General features: G+C 35.4%; 1 protein-coding gene across 1 annotated transcript in view; it reads left to right on the top strand.

Moving 5' to 3' along the window:
* Positions 1 to 27,820, top strand: part of CSMD1 (CUB and Sushi multiple domains 1) — an 819,458-nt gene that overhangs the window by 771,189 nt on the left and 20,449 nt on the right. The window contains exons 57-64 of the mRNA XM_072408428.1: positions 1,802 to 1,984; positions 8,853 to 9,029; positions 9,459 to 9,638; positions 11,315 to 11,488; positions 17,259 to 17,432; positions 18,396 to 18,469; positions 19,984 to 20,095; positions 26,248 to 26,427. Of these exons, the coding sequence (XP_072264529.1) occupies positions 1,802 to 1,984; positions 8,853 to 9,029; positions 9,459 to 9,638; positions 11,315 to 11,488; positions 17,259 to 17,432; positions 18,396 to 18,469; positions 19,984 to 20,095; positions 26,248 to 26,427 (1,254 nt within the window). The remainder of the gene's footprint in view (positions 1 to 1,801; positions 1,985 to 8,852; positions 9,030 to 9,458; positions 9,639 to 11,314; positions 11,489 to 17,258; positions 17,433 to 18,395; positions 18,470 to 19,983; positions 20,096 to 26,247; positions 26,428 to 27,820) is intronic.

Genomic DNA, 27,820 nt, shown 5'->3' with positions numbered 1-27,820 from the left:
ACTAACAGCATAAAATTGATTTTTTTTCATTCATATATATTGATTCATATCATAGCACAAAGATTTGGAATTTATACACAATAGAGCCACAATATATAATATTTTCTATGATACCATTTTGCATTATCACCACAATTTTTACTTTATATAAAAGAGTAGATAACCCTTTTATAAGGTCTGCTTTGTCAAAAGGAAAGAGTGAGGGTTCACACACTCATTGCCCCATTTCCAGTCCAGGAAGGTCCCAAGCCTATTAAAAAATCTGGTTGGCTGACTATGGCAGCAGTCACAATTGGTTGGCCAAATTGATTGAGCTGGGCTATACTTGTTATATTATATGGCTCTGTACCAAATCCAGTCGTTGAACATCAAAGATGATTACCTATATTCACTTTAGACCAAATGACCAATATTCTGTATTTTTTACAGACCAGGAGGCAAACACCTACCCTACTATTAACTACAACATAAAGGAGCTTAATAAGGATCCCTCTGTACCAGATGTGCTGGAAACAGCCTTTAGGTACCTAAGTGCTTGGTTTCACATACAGGCACTCTACAGACTCTGCTCTAATTAACATAGTTGCACAGTAGTTTCCAATTTAAGATTCCCCACCTTTGACACTGCACTTGTCCAGGGGTAGGCAAACTCCAGCCTTTAGGCCAGATACGGCCTAGCCAGTAGTCCGTTCCGGCCTAACATGGGGTAGGGGACACGCTTTCTCCTCCGTATGCATTGCAGAGGAGAGGGATTCCTTTCAGGGATGTTCCCTCTTCTCCGTATGCATTGCAGAGGGGAGGGATTTCGATTCAGGGGTGTTCCAGGTAGGGGGCAGAGCCATCAGCATGGGACTTGAGAGAGAGTCCGGCCTAGTGTGCCTTCTTGATCTCCTTAAATGGCCTAGTAGGCAAAAAAGTTTTGCTGAGCCTTGTTCTAGACAAAGGGAAGGGGGGGGGGTACATCACATTCAATCAACAACTCAAGAGCTGGCAGCAGGCAATCTGCAGATTGAAATGTTGTCTTCCGCTATTAGTATCTAGGCTGTTTTCAGAGTACTCCATGGGACTCTGTTGAGTCTAGGTTGCCTTCAGAATGCTCCCTGGGACTACGTTTGGTGTAGCCTATTCCACTCCTTGACAGAAGAAGTTTTTAGTATGGTTATACTTGACCTAATTGGCATGATTGAATTTAATCAAGACAAAATGTTAACCACAGTTTCTGCAAGTATACCTCTATTTCTTATCCTGCAAAGTTGTGCAGACTGTTTGCTTTTCAACTCATCATAGCTTTGACTTTACTTTGTCAAACCATGATAGACTGGGCTTAAAGTCTTAAAAAGGGTTCCTACTACTACAGTAAATTTGTTTTTTTATTGAGTTGGCAGAACTAATGGCTGTAGCCTTAAATTCCTTTTAGGATGGTCTGCCTATCCCCTGCATTTGTCCTCTATCTGGATAAATGGGTACAGCATTATAGTTAAAGTGCTGGACTGTAGATCCTGCATAAAACAGCTTGTTGAGAATCAGGATCAGGGAAGATTTGTTACCACATAACATACAGTATTGAAACAAGAATTTCTATGACAGGATCTCTAGGTATTCCAACATTAAGATTTAAAACAACATTACCATGTACCAACATTACCTAATTACCATGTTAAATCTTATATAAGATTTAAGTCTTTGGGTTTACATGTACTTTTTAACTTTGAAAACATTGCATTTTAGAAAATGAAAAATGGTTTTACATGCTCATTAAATGTAGATAGTATGATATAAACACTGATTCTTTTTGTTTTAGGAAATAACCCTGGAACCTGTGGTGATCCTGGAGTTCCTGCTCATGGTTCCCGACTTGGGAATGAATTTAAAATAAAAAGCTTACTTCGATTCTCTTGTGAAATGGGATACACGCTGATGGGCTCCATGGAGAGAGCATGTTTATTAAATGGCTCTTGGTCTGGTGTACAACCTACATGCGAAGGTAAGCATTCAAATCCTACTTTAGATTTGCTGACAGAGCACACCCACAGATAATGTACCCAAGTGTGAAATTTAATTTTGTTGTAGACAGATCCAGGAATAAAATGTAAACATGTTACGGGCTTCATTTTCAGCTGCCAAATAATGTCTGAGAGAACTAGCAAAAATATGGCTGCTGGTTGAAAGAGCAGAAGCTTGCACAGCATGACTCGGCAGCAGTGACTGTAGCAATTTACATGTATATATTTCAGAATTTTAAGGTGTACAGGGTGATTCTAAACAAACTTCCCAGAGAAAATATTATTGTAATAATGCAAGAAAATGTACCAGTATCATCTAGTTTTTTACTACAAGCTTTAATGTAAAATACTAAAGAAAAAAAATGCTTTGTTTTATGAAGTATATGTACAACCTAAAAAGTATTTTTATGGGATTAAATGTATTTAAAATAATATGTGTTTGTGAGTGTATATATATTGCATGCCTAGGTTTATGGTGAATGCTAAATTACAGTTTTGCATGCCTAGGTTCATGGTGAATGCTAAATTACAGTTTTGCATGCCTAGGTTCATGGTGAATGTGTAAAGTTTGTCAGAAAAAAACTTTAAACTTCAGTAAATGGAAACTTTTCAACCTCTCCCTTTCTACTGGTAAATACCCCTCAGATTTCAAACATGCCATAATTCTCCCTATCCTAAAGAAACCCTCACTGTACCCCTCCCTACCCTCTAACTACCATCCTATCCTCCTTCTCCTATATGTCTCTAAACTTCTTGAACGCCTTGTCTCCAAAAGACTCACCCATTACCTGAGCACCAACTCTCTCCTTGACCCCCTCCAGTCTGGTTTTAGTGCTGCCCATTCTACTGAAACAGCACTTACTAAAGTGGCCAATGACCTCATCAGAGCTAAGTCTCAAAGTAAATTTTTCCTGCTCCTTCTCCTTGATCTTTCCTCCTAATTTCCATCTCCTTGATCTTTCCTCGGCATTTGACACTGTTGCTCACCCCCTTCTAATACAAATCATGGGCTCCATTGGTATCAATGACACTGCTCTCTCTTGGTTTGATTCCTATCTGTCTGACCGCTCCTTTCAGGTTTCTTTCAATAGTAACTCCTCGCCCACTCTCCTCCCTGTTAGTGTTCCCCAAGGGTCAGTCCTTGGACCGGTTCTCTTTTCTCTGTACACCTCCTCTTTTGGTAGTCTCATATCCTCCTTTGGCTTACAGTACCATCTGTATGCTTATGACACTCAAATCTATCTCTCCACCCCTGACAATTCCAGGTCCTGTCACTTTCACCTACACAACATCTCCAAAATCCGCCCTTACCTGTCCCCTGAAACCATCTGACACCATGAAAAAGTTTCCCAAACGAATGAACCTGTAGCATCCTTGGTTTGGTCTCTCATTCCCACAGGGCTCATGACAAAATATCGGAGTGCAGGAAGCCTTCTTAGAGGCAGCCCAAAACCAAAACTAACAGCGGAGCTAGGTCAAGGGCCCCTCAATCTTGCATCAAAAGATCTCCCTAATTCTCCTGACATCTATCCCTTTTGAACCATCTGCCTCTCAAGGCACCAAACCCAGTGATTAAATGAAGGAAAACACCTCTTGCCAGGGGAAAATTCTGCTCTCTACTATAGACAGAAATTCTACCTGGCGACCATGTGAAAAACAAGAACCCCTACACCAATTGTTTAACCCTAATAGTTGTGAATACTTTGGAAGGTTCTGGGCTAGGAGTACACCCTACTCCTCATATGGGGTTCTTTACAAATATTCTACAAATATATAAACATAAATTTAGGTAATTTAAAGTGACAACAATAGATTCGCAAACAGCAAGCGGAAATGTAAAATGTTTTTATGAAACGCAGTTTTATGGAGAATCTCCCTGTGAGTGGACCTGACCATGTAATCTTTAATATAGAAATAAGAAGGGTAGGGCATACTTAAATGGAGATTCTTCAACAAGCTGATGATGATGATGATGAAGAAATAGGTGCCTGATAGCAGCCAGTAGTTTTTTATTAGTTTATCTATACTAGAAAACTTACTAAAAACAGAATTCTGGTTGCTAGCATTGCATTATTAGAATAGAAAAATATCGGAATAGTCAATTACATGAAATTACAAAGTAGCAAAACCATGAAACAAATCACAGACAAAAAAATGGTGCAAATAAACACAATGTGACCATTCATGACAGCTGGTTTAAATATCTGGTAATTTCTAAACAATCTTTAAAATGTAACTTGTGATATTCTATTAACAGCAGCTGATGGAAAGCATTATCTTGCTTTTATTGGGTATGTCATTAGTAATAAGGCATTTTTTCTGATAATGTCAAATTAATAAAGCCAATGCTGGAATTCCACATTTTAAAATAGTGCCATGCCCCTAAGGGGAAAGTTTTCAGGAGGGTAAACCCACCTTCCTTATAGGTATAGTGATGTGCAAGGACCAGACTCATTAAGGACAGTTGAAGATCATACATGCATATGCATGTAACAGACAAAATTTAAGTTACAGTTTATAGTCAACAAGGAGCACAATGGTAAGGGTCATAAAGAATATACTAAACAAAAACCTTAATGATGTTCAGCAATGGAAATGTGCAAAATAAATGCTAAATATCTGTCTATTTTATTATATTTATTAATTTTGTTAGCAAACAGAAATCCTTAAAATCTTTGCAGCTTTTGAGGTTCCCCCCCCCCCCCTTTTAATCTATATTTATATCTTTTAGGGCCACTTCCAGCACACCCTTTGTTACATAGGTTCATTTATTATTCACACCAGAACATTCATTTGTGTATCTATTAAAAAGGAACAAGTCACTCATTCTGAAAAGCAGGAAAATATCATCTCCTTTGCACATAATTCTTGAATCAGTGGTAAATATCAAGATTCTATGTATTTTCTATAGAGTGCAGAATTCCATTTAACCTTTAAAAAATTATTTACACAAATTTCCTTCAATTGCTGGAGATGTGAAAATAGCTCATAGTCCATCTGGCAGAAGTTTGATCAGGAACATTATTCAAAAGCTTATTACATCTTTTACTTAATGACTTAGCACTTTCCCCTTTAAGCCCTAATATAATTCACCTATGTAATCAAATACCTAATAATAACAACTAAAACTAAAATAAAAAATGTGTGCATAAAAAATATTTTGAACTTAATCTGTCAGAAAAAAAATGAAAACTTTTAGGGACACATGATTTTTTTGGTTTCAGTGATTTGAGTTCTCTAGACTATTTAGTACTAATAATACATACAAGAAACATAAAACAAATATATTCCAAACCTATCACAAAAACTGTGCAAAAGACTCCTTTCTAGGCATTTAGGTATCTTTTTCACATTAGTCTACCCCAACCCTAGCCCTAGCTAGGGGAATCAGTATTACAACAGAACCAAAGCACTTAACATTTCTGGTAGTCTCCAGAGTCACTCGTTTTAGTGAGACTAAACCTATAAGTACCACTTAGGGGCTCTGAGTGGGGGTGCTGAAACATCAACTCCAAAACTCATTCCTAATGTAGGATGACCTGAAAATCTGGTGTGTGTGGTTTAAAGTTTGTTTAGTCACTGAGAAGGCACATTAGGTGTCCCCATAGTTTGCAGGTTTAAAATATATATTATGATCATTTATAAGGTATACATTCACATACTGAATAATCACTGGATAAATTTGACATTTGCACACAGAATGTTTTTTGACAATTTTGCCTATAGTTTAGAACTGAATAGGGCCCACTCAAGGCTCAATCCTGCTTTCCCTGGTCCTTCTTAAATCCTTGCCCCACATACCACTGTATGGCAAGGCCCTGCAAGGCTTCGTAGGGGATTGTCTATAGATGAAGAGTACAGCATCAGATTGGGGGATTGGTGTCCAATTACTGAACTGGAGACTTTGCTTAAAGACTTTGCTTGAAGACAGTCTTGCTTGTATCTAAATGGCATACAAATATCGTACTAGTATTTTATGGGATAACTACCGTATTTTTCGGACCATTAGACGCTCCGGACTATAAGACGCACCAGGTTTTCCGCACGGGAAAACAAGAAAAAAAAATTCATTTGATTTCCCCTGAGATCCAGCGTGTGGCACTTGTGCCCGCCCATGAAGGCGGCGCCGATCGGCATTCATGAAATCAATCGGCGCCGCCTTCGTGGGCGGGCACAAGTGCCGCACGCTGGAACACAGGGGAACACAGAGGAGGAACACAGACATTGGCTGCTATCTGCCTCTGTCTGTGTTCCTCCTCTGTGTTTCCCTGAGATCCAGCGTGCGGCACTTGTGCCCGCCCATGAAGGCGGCGCCGATCGGCATTCATCAAATCAATCGGCGCCGCCTTCGTGGGCGGGCACAAGTGCCGCACGCTGGGACACAGGAACACAGAGGAGGACACTGGCTGCGGGGACCGGCGGGGATACAGGTAAGTAAAAAAAATATGCATTCGGACCATAAGACGCACCCTGATTTTCCCCCCACTTTAGGGGGAAAAAAAGTGCGTCTTATGGTCCGAAAAATACGGTAAATACTATTATAAGGCGTGTTTGTGGCTTCAAGTATTCTTTCTGTGCTTGTTCTAAAAAAAAAACTGTTTTTCACTATATCTCAATAAGACAAAGAGACAACATGCAATTTAAAAACAATAATGACTAGTCAAAAGGTGCTGCTTTGAAATTTAAAGGTTTATTTTGTTGTAGATGAAATTCGTTATTTCTTCATCAGAAACTGTGCCTTGGATGGTACTAATGAGATCCCTAGCTAGCCACCACTGTATCTGACTTGCTGACCAAGACTATTGGATTATTTAAATTCATTCTAACCTTTAGGGAAAAGACTTTGACATTTATATTATATCTTATTAGAAAGAAATCACAGACATTAAAGTCCTACATGCATAGATGAGAACCTAATTATCAAGAATTTTATCTGTTTTTTATTTTTTTATACACTAGATACATATTGATTAGTTAAAAAAACATGAAGATATAATTTTTTCAATATTGTGTTTGCCTAAAAATCTTTGGAGGTTTAATTCAAATTTACTCTGTACATATAGCAGAAGTAACATTCTATTACTACTATGTAAGTAGTAATAATCACATACAATACCCCTTCAAAAGTAAATTACAATATGCAGGCAATTATCAATGTGTATCACAATTTGAAAGGATCATATTGACAATGATGACTATGGGCCTGATTTATGAAAGCTCTCCAAGGCTTGAGATGATAAGCCTTTATCTGTGAAACTGAGTGATCCAGCAAACCAGAAATGGATTTGGTCCAGGACTGCAACAACTAGCAAATCATTTTAAGAAATCCATTCCAGGTTAGCTGGATTACCCAGCTTCACTTTGGAAAGTGTATCCTCTCCAGACTTGGAGAGCTTTAATGAATTAGGCCCAATGTGTGTGCAACAAAAGGGGAATTGTGAGAATAAAAGGACAAAAAACAGGCAATCATGACAATATGTGGGCAACAATTCCGCATTTGTGACTATATCTGAACAACAAATGGGTAATACTGACACTATGAGGGCAAAAATTTGCCAGTTGCGGCAATTTGTAGACAACAAATGGGCAATAATGACATTTTTTGGACAACAAAAGTGCAGTCTTGACAAATGAACAAATGAGCACCCACACCCATATACGGCCAACATTATATATGTTAAGCCTAACTGACTTTCCTGTTGGGTAAATGTACACGGTCACAGCCCTCTCTAAACTACCGACATCCCTATTTTAAATTCCAAGTGAAGCAAGTAGGAGATTATGTTAATGAGAAATAAATATTTAAAGAGATATTGTCAGTATGCATGTACATTCTATTCCGTATACAGGTAGTCCCCGGGTTACATACGAAATAGGGACTGTAGGTTTGTCCTTAAGTTGAATTTTTATGTAAATTGGAACAGGTACATTATTTTAATCAATGCGATCAGGACTTATGTTTCTCTCAACATATTATTAGGCAGTGTGGTGTCAGTTACTTATAAAATCCTCACTGTAAGGTAAATCACAAAACAAAACAAAGCAAAAAAAAAAGAAATTTAATGGAGCCAAGACATTCATTACCTTCTGGAGCAAGCTGTGCTTTGATATGCAAAAAGCCATAGCTCATGCTTGGAAGCACCCCCTCTCTAAACTTTTTAGAAGTTTCAATAGATGATGATCAATGAATACTTACGACTATTCTGTATAATACTCATGACAAAGTTTTAGCTGTTTGGCAACCTTGGTTACTTTACTTTTTACTATCTCAAAGGACTCTCTCTTCCTTATTTGTAAATGTGTAATATCCCACTTGGATCCCATCCCATCCCTTTCCTTCACATCCTTATTTCTTTTTCCTCTTTTTTCCTTTTCCTTTCTGTTTTTCCTTGTCTGTTTTTGCATGCTCAGAGTTTTTTGCAACTTAATTTTTTTTGTGTATTGAACCATGTGTCTGTCTTGTCTGTTGGTCCTTGTTGGATTACATCTTTTTTTTTCCTAACAAAAGCAAAGCATAAGATCTCCCACGGTATACCTGTTCTGATTTTGTAAATGTATGTTTATGTTGATTTTGCCTCTTTCTGTGTATTGTTTTCTATACATTTTTCAGTGAAAGCCTTTGTACCAGAAAAATAAGCAGCAACTATAAAGAAAAAAAAAACAAGTTTTGGCAAACGAGTTGGTAAAAATAAAAAGATTGGACTGCTACCATCATTTCATGGAATGGCTAAAATGAATAATGCATACTGTAAAAAAAAATTCTGTTCTAAATAAAATAAATGTAGATGCATAAATTCTACCTGTCACTTTTCTATAAGTATGCTGATTTAATCTCCATCTTTCTGACAGCGGTATCCTGTGGAAATCCTGGAACACCAGCCAATGGCATGATAATTTTCAGTGATGGGATACTTTTTTCAAGCTCTGTCATCTATGCCTGCTGGGAAGGTTACAAAACATCAGGATTAACAACTCGACATTGCACTGCCAACGGAACCTGGACTGGAAGTGCTCCAGATTGTTCAGGTCAATAGTCAACGTACTGTCAAAACAAATTAGAAAAGTGTTATTTTATTAATGCAATGAATGGGTCTTCATGTTCTTTTTTTTTCAATTCCTTGAATCTCTATTCTTTATACAGTATAACCCGTAATACCTATTTTTTTTTCCCTACAACACCAGCCAATCATTGTATTTATCGTATTTCTCCAGTATTTTCCCTACAAATACAATGTTTCTCTGCAGTAAAGGAATATGTTTATACCTGACACTATTTCCTAGATTCACAATCAACTGATTCTTTATAGTGGGATATTACATTTCGCCTATACTTGAAAAATAATTACCAAGAGCAGCAGAGAAATACTACAACCTGTTAATGTAAAACTCTGATCTCTGATTATGTTATTAAATTATAAAAATTATAATAACACATGCGTGTACTTTACCTTCCAGTTATAACCTGTGAAGATCCAGGACCTATTGCTAATGGTTTTCAGATTGGAAAAGATTTTATGTTTAACAAGACAGTGACTTACCAGTGCAACCCAGGTTACCTAAGAGATCCTTTAACCTCATTACCTATGATTTGTGGCAAAGATGGTACCTGGAATCAGACAAAACCAACATGCAAAGGTTTGTAAGACTGTGCCTTCTGGTATAGCTCGGTCTACAGTCTTCTGTGCATTTATTCCTTTTTTATTACCTTTTTTTTAATATTTTACAGCATTAAAATAGTGTTTCCATTTACTTTATTTTGCTTGAAACTATCTTGTCATTTTGTTATGTTTCCTGAAAGCTATTGAGCATTTGCCAGACAACCAAATGTTTATAGACTTGTCATTATTGATGCTCAAGGATTGAGCATCTGACTGGATGATCATGCAGCATTACATGTAAACTGTGTGCAGTATAAAGAATTGTTCACATTTCTTTCATGCTTTTATCATGGAGCCAACCTTATCTTTATGTAAAGGTTGTTGGTGCAGACTGAAGTGTTTTTTCTGTGATCAGGTTAACTATTGCAGCTTTTGATTTTGGGTGAAATATTTAACACATGCATAGTGTTACACAAACTGCAGTGTTATAAAACATACCAATCATGATGCATGGTATTGAAATATGTGGGTTTAATTGTTGCAGTGAGTGCTGAAAACCAATTCCCGAGTTATCACCAGTTAAGGAATAACTACCCTTTCAATAAAAAAAAATTCAGTAAATGTTCCTTCAGCTGCCTGGCTTTTGAAGGATTAGTGGAAATGTTAAATCTTGAAATAGCAATATGCATGAACTCCTCAACAGAGAACAGTGATGGCCCATGAGTCAGTTTGGCATAGAGGCTGTCTACATTCTTTTCCATAAGTACTTTATGTTATTATTATTGCAGCAGCATTGGAAAATGTATATATATATATCCTTTAGGTGCTGGACAGCTTACAAACAAAATACTGCTCCCAATGTAATGTCCTTATCCAAGCTATCATACCTCACATACCTATATCTGTGATATATTTTTTTTATCATAGTCCAGACTACAGACATTGGGGCTGATGTTTTACAGCTCTCCAAGACTGGAGAAGAAAGACTATCATGGGAGAACCAGGCTGATCCAGTAAACCCTAAATGGATTTCTTAAAAATCATTTGCTATTAGTTGGCAGGTGTTTTCAATCCTGAATCAGATCTATTCCATGTTGGCAGGATCATCCAGGTTCTCCTTTCATAGTCTGTATTCTCCAGCCTTGGATAACTTTCATAAGTCGGGCCCATCGTCATGTATGTTAGTGGTATTCTTTCAACACCAGCCACCCACTAAAATAAAATCCAAACTTTAAGCTGTATGGTTGTCTCAAGAGATGTTTCTTTTTGAATGGTTTCAGGTATACAAACAAATTTCAATGAATTCATCTGGTTATGACTGTTAGTTTCATGCTATTTGTTAATGTGTTTTATTAATGTGTGTTACAAGGAAAGAGGACAGAGCCTAAAACATCACCATAAACCTCCACGTTATAAAAAATACTGCAGATTTGCCTAATTTGCAGTAATTTTAATTATGCCTATACTGAATTTAATGCTGAGATCTAATACTTACTACTCAAAGTCAATTACCATCAAGGTATGCAGCTTTGTTGTGTTACACAGTAGCTTTTATTATTGTAATATTTAATAAAATATGAGATTGTGGGAAGTCCCCAAATACATATACTAGAGAAAATTTGAATAAAAACAGAAATTTACATAAAAATATGGACAACACAGCCCATTGATGTATTGAGCAGTGACCTTAAAATGTTTTTTCCTTTTAAACAGCCATATATTGTGGTCAGCCTCCTCATGTACCATATGGAAAGCTTCAGGGGACAGATTTTAGCTGGGGTTCCAGTGTCAGCTATACATGTGTTGAAGGCTACCAGCTTTCTACTCCTACTGTTCTATCTTGTGAAGGAAGAGGAGCATGGAGAGGAGAAATTCCACAGTGCCTTCGTAAGTTAAAAAAGCTTTCTTTTTTAATAATAAATTATTTTACTTTCCATTATAACATTAACAAATAGCCCATAATATACTGTTTGAAACCATCTGTTAGTGAAGATGAGTTGTTTCTGCTTAGTATGTTCATTTTAAAATGAAACATGTTTTAGTGTTTAAGGGAAAAGTGGTCATGATTTCTACTACTGTGTTTTCTTGAAAAATGATTTATTTTTAAGCTACATTTATTGTATGTTGAGTATTGTAAACATAGCCAGCACAGTGTTTCTCTTCTTTGGTACTGCCAGTAGTCTGCATCTGGTATGGTCATAGAGAATATTAGCTGTCCTTGTATATTGATTTTTATAGGTTCTGTAATTTGTCCTTATCCTGCACATTAAATTACAGATGATAAGGTCTGTGCTGTTTTTCTTTATATATAATCTACAAATTGGAGGCAGAAACAGGTCATTACCCACACCCTCGGACATGCTGTTTGCATTTCAGGATTTCTGACTTTATGAGTGATTTATAACTTTTTGTACAAAACCTATATGTCACAGTGATGAAATTTGTGGCAGGGCAGCTATTCAAAGCCAGCCATATCTGAAGCTATGTACACATGTCCAATGATACTCGTCCGATAATCAGCTCAGGGCCCAATCGGTACAGCACCCGTTGTCCATCGTCTAAATGACCGTCCTGGCGGATTCATGGAGGATGGTTGACGAACGATCGTAATGCAAAGGAAGAGGGAGAGCGCTCAGCAGGGTGCCGCTCCGTCGTTCTCCCCCTCCCCTCTGCATAGAGCAGAACGGTGCTGTATGTACAGCACTCATTCATGCATTGTGCAGTGCTTAGTCAATGGAAAGATGTGAAAGATCCTTTCCAACAATTATAATTGCACGTATGTATGCAGCTTTAGTCCAAAGCAAAAAGATTATAATAACTTTGTACAGAGGGACAAACCCAAAAGAAAAGTTCATCATGACAAACAAACAATGGAAAAACAACATATTCTGATGAGCCAATTCCCCCCAAACCCCTTCCCTTATCTGAAAAGTGTATGCTGCCTACTCTTAAACATAACAGGAGATCGAATATTATATGACTAGGTTATATAAGGAGTTATAGCAGTCACCCAGGCTGGATTTCAAACACATCTATCTTTGTTTATCTCCATTATTATTAATACACAGTTTTTATATAGCTCCATCATGTTAGGCAGCGCTGTACAAAGTCATGTCACTAGCTGTCCCTCACACGGGCTTACAATCTAATGTCCCTACATCAGTCATATGTCATTTAATACAGTCTAAGGTCAACTTAGGGGGTAGCCAATTAACTTAACTGCATGTTTTTGGAATGAGAGAGAAAACCCATGCAGACACGGGGAAAACCTGCAAACTCCATGCAGATAGTGTACTGGCTGAGATTCAAACCTGGGACCCAGCGCTGCAAAGGCCAGTGTGACTGTTAACCACTGAGCCACCATGCTGCTATCGTAATAGATATGGGGTTGGTGAGGTTAGTAGTGTACACAAATAGATAAGATTGTTTTTCCATCCACTACATCTCACAGAAATTGAGATCAAAAGGTCAATTAAGATCAAAAGATATTTTCCATACTTACCGAAAGCTGTACTTGCCTGAAAACAAATTCAGCCACTAAGCATTATAATTGGTAAACTGCAAAATATACCATTTTTGTTCTTAAATGTAGGATTGCTAAATGTTGACATTGATACAAACTGGAGGAGGAGTTTGTTTCCTAATATTAAACTAAACATTTTTGCTTTGAAATAATTTCAAAAAGGTATACAGTTGTTCTGTAAGAAAGTACAGCCTTAAAAGAAGATTAGTGTTATATTAGTTGGTGTTTATATATATATATATATATATATATATATATATATACACAGTTTTTATTGTTTTATATATCTGTTATATTTATAACTTTGTTATAAAATTAGTATATTATTATGTATTTGTTTTAAATACAACAAAAAACATACCATGGCATACTATACAATATATATAATACATTAGTTGACAATGAGTTTACAGAGTGCTTTTCATATATTAGGCAGGTACTGAAACACTAGAAGGGGAGCAATGCTTCTTTGAATGGGGCTTTAAAACAGTGCTGAAGGAATCAAGGCTATAAGTAATTTTTATGCTGCATTTAGCTATACTGCAAGGGATATCCAATGAATACTAGTAGAGTAATTTAGTAGAGTATGCAAAGAAGTAAACAGATAGAATGATGTAATCAGTCTGCTACATGGATTTGTATTTGTATTAAACCTTATATTAAGCCATAACCAAGGGCATGGCCTGATCATGGTGCCCTTGCTGGACCTTGGTACTCTTGGTGCCCTTGCTGGACCTTTCTGTAAATATTTATTTATCAAGACTCTCTTGGATCTCCTGGATGGCATTCTCACTAAATCGGCCCCTATATATCTTTTCTTTCTGGGTTGGAAGTACCAAATTGCCTACCCCCAACGTCTGTGGAGCCCCATCACAACAAGAAGAGATTCTTCTTTTCACTCATTATTCCTTTATTAGTGTTAGATTACCAGAACTGGGCTATAAGGTGGTGTCCTGATGGTATAAAACAGCATTATTCTTATATCACATATTCCCTGCTGTTCCAAATCTGTGTTGAATATGAAATAGGCATATTTCATATATGTTGGGCTTTCCTAATTTTAAAACTACAGTTTGTACAATCACTAAGTGATCCTACATTGTCTTGTTGCATCACAACACATTTTTTTTAAAGTCCTTAAAAAACTTGTTATTCAGGCACAATTTCAATTCTGATAGAATGCATATTCCTATTGGGAAGAGGAAAGACCCTCCCAACACACAGCTGTACTTCTCTAAAGACATGGAGATCATGCTTATGGAAGATCAAATAATAGAGGTAAATAAATAGGGTAAAATTTGGGGACATGGATCTTTTAAATGGGATAACTAGATTCCCCCATGACACATGCCACCAGGACCTTGTCTGAAATGCATTTTTTATTCTACACTTAGTAACTAGAAGGATTCAGACACATACTATTCACTGTGTGTCTACTCTATGCACAAGATTAAATAACCTTGTATCAAACAGGTTATTTTTTTAGGAACTTGGGGAACACTAATATTTAAAGTGTACCTAAACTCAGAAATTTTTTTTTACTTCACATAAAAGGTTAGACAACCCTTTTATGTAAGGTAAAAATTCTGTTTGTTTAAGGTAAGTGGATTTTTTTTGTTTTGACCATTTTTCAGTTTACTTCCCCTGTGAAGAAGGTTATTAAAAAATACACCTATTAAAAGATTTGGTAAAACTCTTACCGCATGTTTTACCTCTCAGGTACAATTATGGAAAGTGTGTTTACAATATTTCATAATCTTTTCCATCAGACCTACTGTATTCACAGTTAGGAAGAATAAGTCCTTTCTTTTACAATCTGTCAATATTTGTTACTTAATATAATGGGTTTCAATATACTCTTTAAGAAGTAACAGTTTAACAAATTTGTTACCAAAGTAATACAATGTAGTCTGATTTTCTGGTAGTCAAAGATAATAAAGATGAATATGCTCATATTCTTAGCTGACAGACTCTCAAGATATGTGTACTCTTTTGTATTTTACCATTGGTAATTTTTTTTTTAAATACCTCAAATAGTGAATATTTAGAGTTTTTCAATAAACCCTTAACTTCTACTTTATTCATCATCATACACGTGTTGATACAATAATGGAGGTCTATCCATTTTTTCATAAAACAAAGTTAGTCCATCAATCACTACGCCTCCTATTAACAAATAAAAGTTTCTATAGCTAACTTACTGTGAACTTATAGCTGTGACTTCCTAAATCATCCGTCAACTGAGCATCACTTCATGCTTCCTGAGGATAATAGCTTTGGTAACAGAAATAGCATGGGAATTTTTCCAATAGCTTGAACTATTTTTTTTTTGGCAAGAAACATTCACATTTGCTATCCATTTATCACTAAGAGGACTGTTGCCAAAGTACTTTGAAAAGTTTAATAGCAGCATTTAATTAGTAAAGATTACAGTTCATGTACTTGACATACTTTTTTTTAGTATTTTTTGGACACAAACAGCTTGAAACATTATACTTTCCTAACACATTTTAAGTGTCATTATAAAATTTTTCTATAAGTGATATTGCTACTTAAAGTATACCTAATACCAATTTTTTTTTCTCTGTATCACTTATAGTGGAGGTAGTTATACTCTTCTGCAATGATTACCTCGGGTTGTTAATGAGAGTTTGTCTTTTTGTGAATTGCTGCTATCAGCAGCTTAGATTCTGACAATCACATCCAAAAATTGTGTCAATATGGCATCTGCAGCCTAGATTCGTGGCAGCGGTCTGGCAGCCAAATGCATGCTGATCACATTACCAAGGCTACAGAAAGTGTCTTCACTGAAGTAACTCCTCTTTCAGCTCCTTCCCTAATAAAGCTGCTCCTCTCCAGGGGAACCCTCTTCTGTCAAGCCTTTCCCACTCTCCGCCTGCGAGTGCGTATGCTTTCTGTCTAATTGTTGCTAAGCTGCTCATCTCCTGCCTCCTTTTCCCAATTAAGCTGCTCCTTTTTCTGCCGCCCTTCCTCAACCTTTTCTGACCCCCTTTATACTAACAAGCTGTACTTCTTCCCCCCACCCTCCTCATCAAACAAACGGCTTCTTTCCCAGCCCAAACCAAGTCAAGCATTTGCTTATGCTTTTCCTAAAATAATTATTATGCTTGGATGCAAATTAAATATCTCCTCATAGTTATCCCTAAACATTGCATTTATTTTTGCATTTTCATTTTGCAGATTTCCTAAAAAGTGCTAACCAAAATGATATACTGAGCAATAATTTCCAGCTTTTCGGAACTCAAATATAGTTAAATACAGGCTAACTCCACTTTTGCCATTTAAGTTGTCATTTTTCTGTCTTTGCTTTTACTGTATTTGGTCTTAGTATCTGCAAATTCAATTAAAACACCTAAGATAGGCAGAAACATCCTAAAGTCAATAATAAAGCTGCAACTTTTATTAAAATCGTATTTGGTGAACTTTCCTAATGGTTTTTGTTCAAGAACTTCTGCAGAGTAACTACTACTTCATTGTCACTATATGACATGATTTCCCAATGGAGTCTACAAGCTGCCATGCCAAGGTACTTTGCAAAGGCATTTTGCTACCATCATGAAATCCACTTAGGGACATTATATGCAACAGTTGCTGGAATGCCTACTAATATGCAAGAAGGAATGAAACAAGTGTTTAAAGCATGTAAAAAAATAAACATGTCAGTTGCATCTGATACACATTTATTTTAAGGAAACATCATTCAGTTAGGATTTACATAAACATATAAAGCAATTTCTACTTTTAAACAGCAGCCTTATTGTTTTTAAAATATATCCAAAATATGATAAATTATTTTACCCTTATACTTTTTTATTTCATACATATTTGTTAAACTCCACTATTGTATTATTTGGTGAAAATACATTAATAAATTTAATAACCTAACCTAAAAGCAAGATAAAACAAACATATTGCTGATTGTCTGGTTTTGTTGTTCCATTTTTCCAAATACACGTTGGCCTTGACCTAAAAGAAGGCTCAGGAGGTTCCAGGAAATGTGACAGAAGCCCCATCTTGACATATGTGTATACTGGACCTTAGACGGAACAGATATTATTTATAGACCAACATGCAACTCCCTATTGAACTCATGTCAGACATTTCTTTTTATAGCTGTGTTCTGTGGTGACCCAGGGACTCCAGCTGAGGGACGTCTCAATGGCAAAAGTTTTACCTACAAATCTGAAGTTTCTTTTCAGTGCAGACCCCCTTTCATTTTGGTTGGATCATCTAGAAGAGTTTGTCAAGCAGATGGCACCTGGAGTGGTATTCAGCCAACTTGCATTGGTATGTCAGTTATTTATTTATTTATTTTATTTTTCTGCAAATGTTCAGCACTGAATAAAATGGTAAAATGATACCATAAATTATTGACAGCATTCAGTTTAATTACGGTTTTCTGCAGATGAACAGAATAGCTATAACCAGGGACAGATTTATCTTATTGAAACAATCCACTCATGTATATTAAAAATATCATTTTAATGTATATTAAAAATAACATCCAAACCAGATTTGGAGCAGTAGAAGAAAAAAGTTTTTTTTTTTAATATTATTCCTACACAGGGGTAATGGCGTAAATAGTGCGGAAGTCTCGAAAACGGCTGATAGAGCCATGCATTTCAAAGGGGAGTAGGTCAATTGCTCCTAAAGTGGGTATGGAAGAGCACCTCTACTATGTAGTCTAGAGCAGTGTGGGAATTCTGGTTGAATATGAATGGAATAAGACAAGGACATTTGCAGAACAACTGAATGATTTGCAAAAGGAGTTTAGGCTATTTAGTGAGTGTGAATTATTCTGCTAGGTGTTCTTTTTTCCGTGCATATGATATTGGGTGGGTATTCTTTACAAAGAGGACTTTCAACTACATGTGCCAAGCTAAGTGAATTATTCCTCACAGAATAAATAAATCCAAGTGTCTTTTAACAGATCCAAACCATAAACTAGTTATCATTTCACATAAAAAATAATTATAGTATTTTGGTATAACAAATTAAGTTGCTTTTTAGTTCTGTTACTTAGAATAAAAAACAATTAGGTGGTACCTAATTATTTATAATAGTTTTAATAATTTCTTTGTTATTACTTACAACTACATTTTCCTTTGAGCAATACTAATTTATCTCACATATCCCCCATTTTATTTTAATTTTGATGAAATGTTTTATACTGTAAAAGCAAATAAGCTAATATGATTGACAGTTTCTATATTAACCCGGCCTTATGTTCACATTTTGCATGCTTTTCAGATCCAGATCATAATACTTGCAGAGACCCTGGTACGCCTCATTATGGCATGCAAAACAGTTCCAAGGCATACGAGGTAATGAGAACATTTAATAAGGATTGTTTAATTGTAACCAAAGTAGGATAATTAAATTAAAATATGATTTAAACAATTATTTTATATCTCACTTAGTTTTTTATTATTCTGTTTATTGATAAGAAAATGTAATAATAAATAAGTTATTACACCTAGTATCTATACCCCATTTCGGAAAAACTGCAGCAAAAGACATAATATATATTATATTTACACTGGAAGCTTCTGCCTGTCTTGAACTATCAAATGGGTTCTATGCAGGTCAGGATTTCAGGAACATCCCACTCAGGAGGAGTTTACCACTAGCCAGTGAACTCTGCCCTCCACTAGAAGATTCTGCCAGCGTTAAACTCACAAATGGTTTCAATGTAAATCAAAATTTCAAGAACCTCCCACTCTGCAGAAATCTGTTATAACAACAGATATCATTTCAACCCAAGCTACTTAGTACACATCAGGATACCTAGGGCAGTTGGCAATAACAGCCGGGGCAGCAAAGTGCCTGAACTTTCCCTGCCTAAATTATTATATACATCAGCAGAAATGTGTCAAAATAGTTTTTGTTGAAATGACTAAATAGGTTCTAACCTCCTATTTTCTAACTCTGCAATTATTTTGGGTGCTACACACAGCAATATAAAATGTAATTAATGCCAGCCTAATACACTGCACAATACTAAGTCCATAGTCATATCACTAATTGTTTATAGAGGACTTAACAATGTAATGCCCTTATCATGGTCATATGTTAATAACACATGTTCAAAGGACAATTTTTGTGGGAAGTTTGAAATAAAACTAGAGTACTAGAACCCAGACAAACACTATGCAGATATTATCCTAGCTGAGCTTTGAATTTGGAACCTTAGTGCTACAAAGGCAAGAGTTCTAGCCATTGAGCTGTTACGATGCTCAAGAGTACTTGCCCTGCTAATGTACTGAGAGGCAAATTAGCAGTGTTCCCCTGAAACACAAATATTATTTTATAAAAGAAACAAAACAATTTCTAAGCTGCTCTAGAGACATAGACAGTTTGGTTTTGACATAAAACATTGAAACTTTCAAAATGTTTTCTATGTTGGTAAAGTATCTGTAGAAATTATAAAATTCTATTGTGTTATGTGGTGTACTGCTTCTTTCTATAGGGATAGACTATTCACCTGTGCACTGCAAAATGAAGAGATATCAGTGATTGGATTGGATCAGCATTTATTAGCTCCCATTTCAACATATGAAGATTGTTTGATTGTTTTTCTGCATGTACAAAAAGAATATTATATGTATTTATTTATTTATAGCATTTTCCATATATAATGACTTGCTTGTCCCTTATTATCATTCTTCTCCTTCAGTGCCTTGTTCTAAAGAGGAAAGAAATAGAGCTTGGCCACACAGTTTTTCTTATAAAAAAGTTTGCACTTTCATTTATTTGCCTCATTATCATTTAAATAGCTATCTTCACTTACTTTATTCTAAGACTCCTGACATATTTCTGATTTTTTTGTTTTTTGAAGATTGGGAGTACTGTCTTCTTTAGATGTCGCAAAGGCTACCATATTCAAGGCTCCACTACACGTAATTGTCTAGCTAATTTAACGTGGAGTGGAACGCAGCCAGAATGCATCTGTAAGTACCACTGTGCTTAGATCAGTTTAAATTATCGCCTTTTTACTGAAATGTATTCCCTGTTCTTAAAAGAAACATACAAATGCAAGGAAAGATATGCATTATAAAGAAATAACAGTTTGAAAAAACAGAAAAAAAACTGTATCTATCTGCACAAAACAGCCTATTGTAATTATTAGTTCCATATATTTACAGAGGTTAATTTTAAGTGTTCAAAGCTGGTGTGAGAATATGTTGACAAATCATCAAAAATGAAGTATTGTGTTATTATATAAGAAATGTATTTTTTTTTTTTAGATTTTGTAAACTTTTATACATTTTTATGACAGATTTAGGCTGATTTACAAAGGGTTTACCTGCCTATAAACAAACGTGCCCTTCAAACTACCACTTGGATGAAAATCTTCCTAATTGATTCTTCTTACGCCTCTGTCAAGGACAAGCCAGAATTCTTATTGATGTTTTAGCAATAGCAAGCTGTAAAGTATTTTATATCCAGCAGTATGATATTCCAAAGAGGTTGACTCCTCAGTTAACACTTTGCTTGTCTGTTTAGTCTTGCTTACTGTATAGATAAAACTTCTACAGTATATTTTCCATTCTGCAATGATACATTTATCTAAAGTGATTTGGTACCAAGCAAAGCTATGGGAAAGGTGCACAAACAGGGAAACAAGAAATTTTAGAGACATAGATATTTAAAATCACTGGCCGTCCTAAGTGAGAAGATTATTGTCTGTCAAGCATTTGCTTTATTTCTTGCTACCTTTCAAAGTAATGATAAAGATGTGTGAAAAGTTAGTAAACCCTTGTGGATTTTTATTTTAATGGTTCTTTAACTGTGATTTGATATTTGTCAGTGTCACATTAATAAAAACAGTTTTACTTGTGCTGTGCAGTGTAGAGATATAACAAAAAGTCACCAGGGCTTTTTTGTCAAAAGAGACATTCTATTTCTCTTCTGTCAGTTAGAACTACCTCTTGGTGATTTTTTTGCTTTTAAAAGTGTGGGTCCACTTTACCAATATATTCTGTGCTGAGACAAATATAACCAAGGTCTAAAAGCTAAAGTCATTAACAGAACAAATGTGTGAGCTTATGTAAGGTTGATTTACTAAAGGAGGTCAGTTCACTAACCATAGTGGATTATCACTCTTAAAGAGGTAATTCACTCATTTTAGTAAGTACAGTGAAAATTAATTTTTCATAGAATATTCAATAACTTTCAGATTTATCCTTTTTACTTGCACCTGATTGGATGACTGATGTAAACAGCAACTCACCTCTCAAAGTTTTCCCTTTCAGAGTCAGCCTAAGCCCCTTTAGTAAATCAACCCCAATGCATCATCAAGATTTCTGATTTTTTTTAATAAAGGATTAACTATCCATTTGAAATTATCATGGAAGTATTATGGAAAGATATGAACTAAAATAGTGAGCACACTTTTACATAGAAAATAATTTGCTGTTGAAATAGTTTCTATGGTTGTTCCTGAATACCGGTGATAGCAGCAAGAGAAGTTTCCCCTTGAGTTCATTAATGAAATGCTATTCTTTGTTCTTTGACCTCCAATGTTCATTTTATGTTTATTTGCTCTCCCTTTGGACATTGCCTTGGCTTTCTATTGTTCATTTATGTCACTTTAGTGACCCAATGGACATTGTTTTCAGTAAATAAATTTTATAGGAAAGCTTTGCGTTTTTTTTCTCCACTTTATCACCCTATTGCCTTTGGCACAGACTTGTAAGTCTTTTGCAGGTCTTTGTGTTTTTATATTAAAGACATTCATTATTTGACAGTTTCATTGCAAAAGTGGTAACAGATGAACTGGGTACCTTTATATTAAGGTCCTTTATTGTGCAAAACTTGCCTTGTAGATTTTCTTTGTTTATAGATCATGCTTAAAAATAGTTGCACTGCCTAATTAAATGCATATGATAAAAGACAGTATTGTTATGTTACAATGTACTGTATATCTATTTAAAAAATATACATGGTAAAAACATCTTCCTTTTTACATAAAAGAGCATTTATTAGGACACAAATAGCAAGTTCACAAACAAAATAAACATGAGCTTACAAATAAGTAAGTTGATTAATGATACAAATCAGCATGTGAGATAAAATTATGGTTCACCATCTTAAAGTATCTCCCTTTTTTGAATAAAAACTTCCATAAACATACATTAAATATAATTTACATAAGGAAAGAGAGGAGAGCAGGGTGATTGTTTCCATTCATTAACCCTTTTAATAATTTTGGAAACAAGAGACTTTGATGTTTTTACAGGAATAGAAATAGTTTCATATTAATTAGATTCTTACATTGACAGCAGCGATAAAAAAAATGAATGGCTCTCCATCTATTTCCTTATGGTCACGCACATGTATTTTCTAAAAATCCTTTGTTCAGCTAGGCCATGTTTTTACTATCAGTCAATGGTGATAATCAACCATTATCATAGCAAACTTTTCTATATCAGTTTTTCCCTAACACATACAGTTTCTGAGGTATGAGTACTAATAAAGTTACCATTGTACGTGCCAGTATTATGTACTAAATCATAAGCACCATTGAAGTGAATAGTAAAAGATCTTCAGTGTGAAGTAAAATAAGACACACTGTGGTATAGATCTACTGAAAAGTGTCAGGTAGGTACCATTGTTTGTTCAGAGTATGATTTTCTTTTAGAGTTTGATTACTCTTTGTCTAGATTGTTGCGGTACAGCATCCAGCAGTAGTCAGCCATCATACTTTCATTCCAGAAATTGGAAGAATTCTAGATGTGAGTGTAAGAAATGTACTTTTAATGTCATGCAACAACCCAGTTTATGGCATGAATCAAGCAGATTCTGAACTCCTTCCTTGTATGCAGGAGACTTATGGAAATTTTCACACAGCCACTTGAATGCATCCCATGCTTCTAGCTCAGCCGCTGAGAGAGATTGTTTGAAAACATAATCATGCAAAACAAACTTGATCTGTGGCCCTCTAAATATCCTTTCCCTCATTTTAGCAGTGCTTATGTTTAGAAACTTCTCAAAAAGGTACTGAAAACCCATGGAGTTTGATTTACCCATGGCCTTTACAAGGTTCTTCATCAAGCCTTACTTGATATGGGGAGGTGGCAGAAATATTTTATGCGGATCAACCAGAGGCAGAAACTTGACTTGTTCCTGCTTGTTCTGGGCTTATAGGTATCTCTTGTTAGCCAATTACACTTGACATAAAGGTCTCCCGTAGATCTGCTCTCCCACAGACATAGGAAACAGCAATATTTTGTGAATCCTACTTGCATTCCCATCAGCAAGCCAATGACCTTTAGATCCCCACAGACGTTCCACTGGTGTGTGTTATACTGGATTGCTTCAAGTAGTAAATTGATGTTGTCATAGGACTCCTTTACATTAACAGATTGGGCAATCTGTAAACTTGGTTTGGAATTACCATTATGCAGTAGGACTGCTTTCAAGCTTCTTTTAGACGAATCAATGAAGATACGCCATTCAGATGGAACATGCTCTTGTGACAAAGTGTTAAGGAGTACATTTATATCATGACAGTTGCACAGTGAGCCATCACTAGTCAAGAAGGTTGTCAAGTTATGATTTTGTTTTCTGTAGTGAGTTACAGGTACACCCTTTGCAAGCAAGTGCTTCAGTTTAAGCCATGAAGCAAATCTCTGGTCTCTGGTTCTGAATCTCCATGGGCCAAGTAGTCAGGATCAGATGATTCGGGCTTGTAACTGGCTGCAACTTCAGTGCATTCCTCATCACCTTCTACTGAAGCAAGTCAATCATGTGGTGGTACCAGAACTGGCAATGAATCACCATGGGAAACAGGCCGAATTGCAGAATCGAGGCTGGGATATACAATTTTGTGCTTAGTTTTACCTGAGAATCCACTTTTGTTGACGCAGCAAAAATAGCAGTCGATTAGATGGTCTTGAGGTTGTCTCCACACCATCGGGATTGCAAATGGCAATGCTGCTTTATGCCGATTTAGCCAGTCACGTAGTCCGTTGGAACAACTGGTACAGATGACATGTGGAGCCCACATGTTATGCTGGTCACCATGTGGGCAGCGGAAATATAATTTATCTTTTTAAGTTCTGTGGTAATTTGGCGACCTCGTGCTTTCATTGTGAATGAACCACACATGTAACAGAAACTGTCTGGATCATTAGGCAATATCTAGGCATGATGACAAATGAAATCAATTGCAGTTAGTGTGGTCTCTAACCTAAAGAAAACCTAAAGAAAACCATTGTTAAATGGTATAAGGAGAGTGAGGTTAGTTCTCTATAAGGAATTTATATTCATCTGCGAAGCCTAATTTGGTTTAAACAGAAGAGTAAGTAAAGGATAGAGAATAGGCTTTGTGAGACAGGTAGTTTTAGTAACAGAGAAATATATCTAAAACAAAGTTTATTTAGTTGAAAGTACAAAGTAAAATAAATACAAAAAATGATATATACATGTGTTAACATCAAGGTTTGCTAGGTGAATACACTTTTGGGGCTAAACATGTACTTTCCACAAATAATTGGTTTGTATGAGTACAAAGGATGGTGGGTAACATAAAGAAGTATAGGTTGATCACTCTTTGGCTGACGCATTTCACTCACTATGGGCTTCCTCAGGGGATTTTTTAAAGATCAGAGTGCTGTGACAAAATATATTACAAAACAAGTAAGTACATTAAGTGCAAAAATGTTTACAAAGTGTAGGCAAGGCATGTTTTCAAAGGATGTGAAAAGCATATATCTAAATTAGTATAAAAAAGTTCAAATGATACATATAGTGAACTTATTGTAAAGGTTTTGTATCTGATAATGAAAATAACTTACTTATATGTTGTTGTGGAGAAATTTTCAAAATAATACAAGCAATTAATCTGGCTTGTGAGGGAGAGAAGCTGACCAGCTGCTGATAAAGATACTGAATTACTCAAAGAGGGATAAAACTAGATGTAAAGAGGGTACCAAGGTACAAACACAAGACTAGTTAGTTAGTAAAATTATAGTGTAAGTACCTAATAAAGGTGGGTGATCTATTAGATTTGCTTGGAGGATGCCAAAGGATACAAATATTTCAGATGAAAGATTCACTAGGGGAGGATAAAATATATTGCTAATTGTAAGTTAATATGAGGATATGTAGGCACATATAGGGAATAGAAATACTAATATAGGACATGTTTAGCCCTAAAAGTGTATTTACCTAGTAAACCCTGGTGTTAATACATGTATATATCATTTTTGTGTTTATTTTACTTTGTACTTTCAACCTAATAAACTTTGTTTTAGATATATTCCTTTGTTACTAAAACTACCTGCTTCACAAAGCCTATTCCCTATCCCTATCTTACTCTTCAGTCGATAAAGGTTGTAATATGTTAAGGCTATTTATAATGAATTTCACAGAATATATAATTAGCTGCATCACGAAAACTAGACATGCTATAGAAAAACTGAACACAGATTTGAAGTTTGCATCAAAAATACTACAAAGCCCATACACAATTATATCTGGTGAAATAACATGTTCACCTGTGTCATTATAACCTTTGTTAAAAAAATCACAAGCCATGTGATCAGAGTGCTAATGACATGGCTTTATTTTTTAACAAAGTCATATGATGTAATTGCTGCCATGGCTTTCACATGGCTTTGTTATTACGTTTGTGTTTGTGCTAAGCAGGTGGCTTAGTTTATCAACATAATTATATTATCATGATTGAACTGGCAATACATGCCTTATATGTTTGTAATAGATGATGGGATTTAAAAGAAAAACTAGCATGTCTTTTTTGATGCATTTAAAAACAGATATTATACCAATATTTCATGCCCCGTATCTGTAAGGCTATAGACTACATATGATATGAAAAAAAATAGTGTAACAACACATTTTCCAGCACTCTCACTGTTAGACGTTTTGTAACTTTTATATCAATAAACATAGTAATTTAAGGTAATGTTTTGATTTGGGGAGTCAGAAAACCTGACCTTTTGAAATGATTTTTTTAAGTGGAGTGTATTGCATAAAAAAGAGATATTTCTGCTTGAAAAATAATTTAATAGGGTATTGCTGATTTGTTTCTCTTCTAACTGTAAGATTATTGATTTTGTGTTTTCTTATATTCCAGCTCATGCATGTAGACAACCAGAGACTCCTATACATGTTGATGTAAGGGCAATAGATTTACCAACTTTGGGATATACTTTAATATACACTTGCCAGCCAGGATATTTTTTAGCAGGTGGATCAGAGCACAGAACATGTAAAAGTGATATGAAATGGACTGGTAAACCCCCAATTTGCAAAAGTAAGGTTATTTCTCTTTTACCGAGAAAAGTTAAACATGATTTTTTCTTGTTTTGTAACCTTTTAATTATCATACAGATACCTATATTGCACAAAGACTTAAAAAAAAAGCATGTACAATTTTACATTTCTAAAAAAAAGTACCAGACACTCTTGCAAACCTTACCAAATGCTAAAACTACTCTTAATATGCAAAGGGCAGGGGCAAAACATGGATATAAATATTTTGAAAAAAACAAGATTTTTGGTGTAAACCAATTTGCCAATTTAGGTTAGAAGGCATGTTGCCTCTATTAGAGGATTCTAGAAATTTTTTATACTAAAAGAGTGTTGTTTAATGTTTAAATAGAGCCCTGCCCAGTAGTGTTGAATGTCACTTCATGGTGCAATCTTTCAATCATTCTATGAGCAAGACAAATGCAGCCATTAAGTGTTGACATAACTAGAATCAGAACAGATCCATGATAAAAAAAACTTTAAAATGTTTATGAGGCAATTAGTATTTGGCATCTATATATGACACCTTGGAAGAAATCCATTACCATTCTGTAATGTTAGTTGTTTTAGGCTTAAAAATTGTTCTTTGGATTGAAGGCTGGAGAGCCAAGAGACCACATATGCATTTTGCTTTGTCGCTCATAGTTATGTGTTATTGTGCCTGCAGTAATCTGGCTCAATAAGAAATCATTAGAAAGGAAAATATAATTGTACATCATTTTGCCTTCCTCTGGATAAACTATGCCCATAGGGTTTTATATCTGGGAAATATTTATATCCCTATTGGTTGAACTTGATGGACTTATGTCTTTTTTCAACCTGACTTACTATGTAACTTTATATACTACCTTGTGTTGTTTAAAATGTAGGTTTATTCTCTTGTTAGCCACAGCTTTATATTTATTATTTATATTTTTTAATTTCTGTATTTTTGTAGCACTAACACAATCTGCCATACACATAATTTAGCTCAGCAAAGACATTTAAACACACCTGGGTCATTGCAGGCAAAAATGTATCCACCAGTTTAACAAGTAGATACCATAACCTTCACCCTGCAGAAGGCAAAAACCCTTTTAAAACATAGTAAATTGATATATTAGGGAAAATATTTTCTGATGTCATATTTATAAGTCTGCTGGAACAAGTTACAAATTACCACATTTCTTACAACAAGGAAACCTATACATGTGCAAAGGTTACTACTACTAAAACTACTTTCTACCAACTACAAAAAGAACCATTGTATATTTTATGGTGACTTTAAAGTGAACATATTTTCTCTCAATTATTTTTATACACCATTTGTAAAAAAAAGGGACTGTTTGAAAGATATCCATCTGGCTTACCTCTTTGAATGATGAACACATTCAGCTCAATTAATTTTTCCCCATATC

This window comes from Pyxicephalus adspersus, chromosome 4 (genome assembly GCF_032062135.1).
Source record: "Pyxicephalus adspersus chromosome 4, UCB_Pads_2.0, whole genome shotgun sequence".
In the NCBI taxonomy this organism is placed as follows: Eukaryota; Metazoa; Chordata; class Amphibia; order Anura; family Pyxicephalidae; genus Pyxicephalus; species Pyxicephalus adspersus.
Note: the sequence above shows the minus strand (reverse complement) of the source record. Positions and strands in the feature narration are given on the sequence as shown.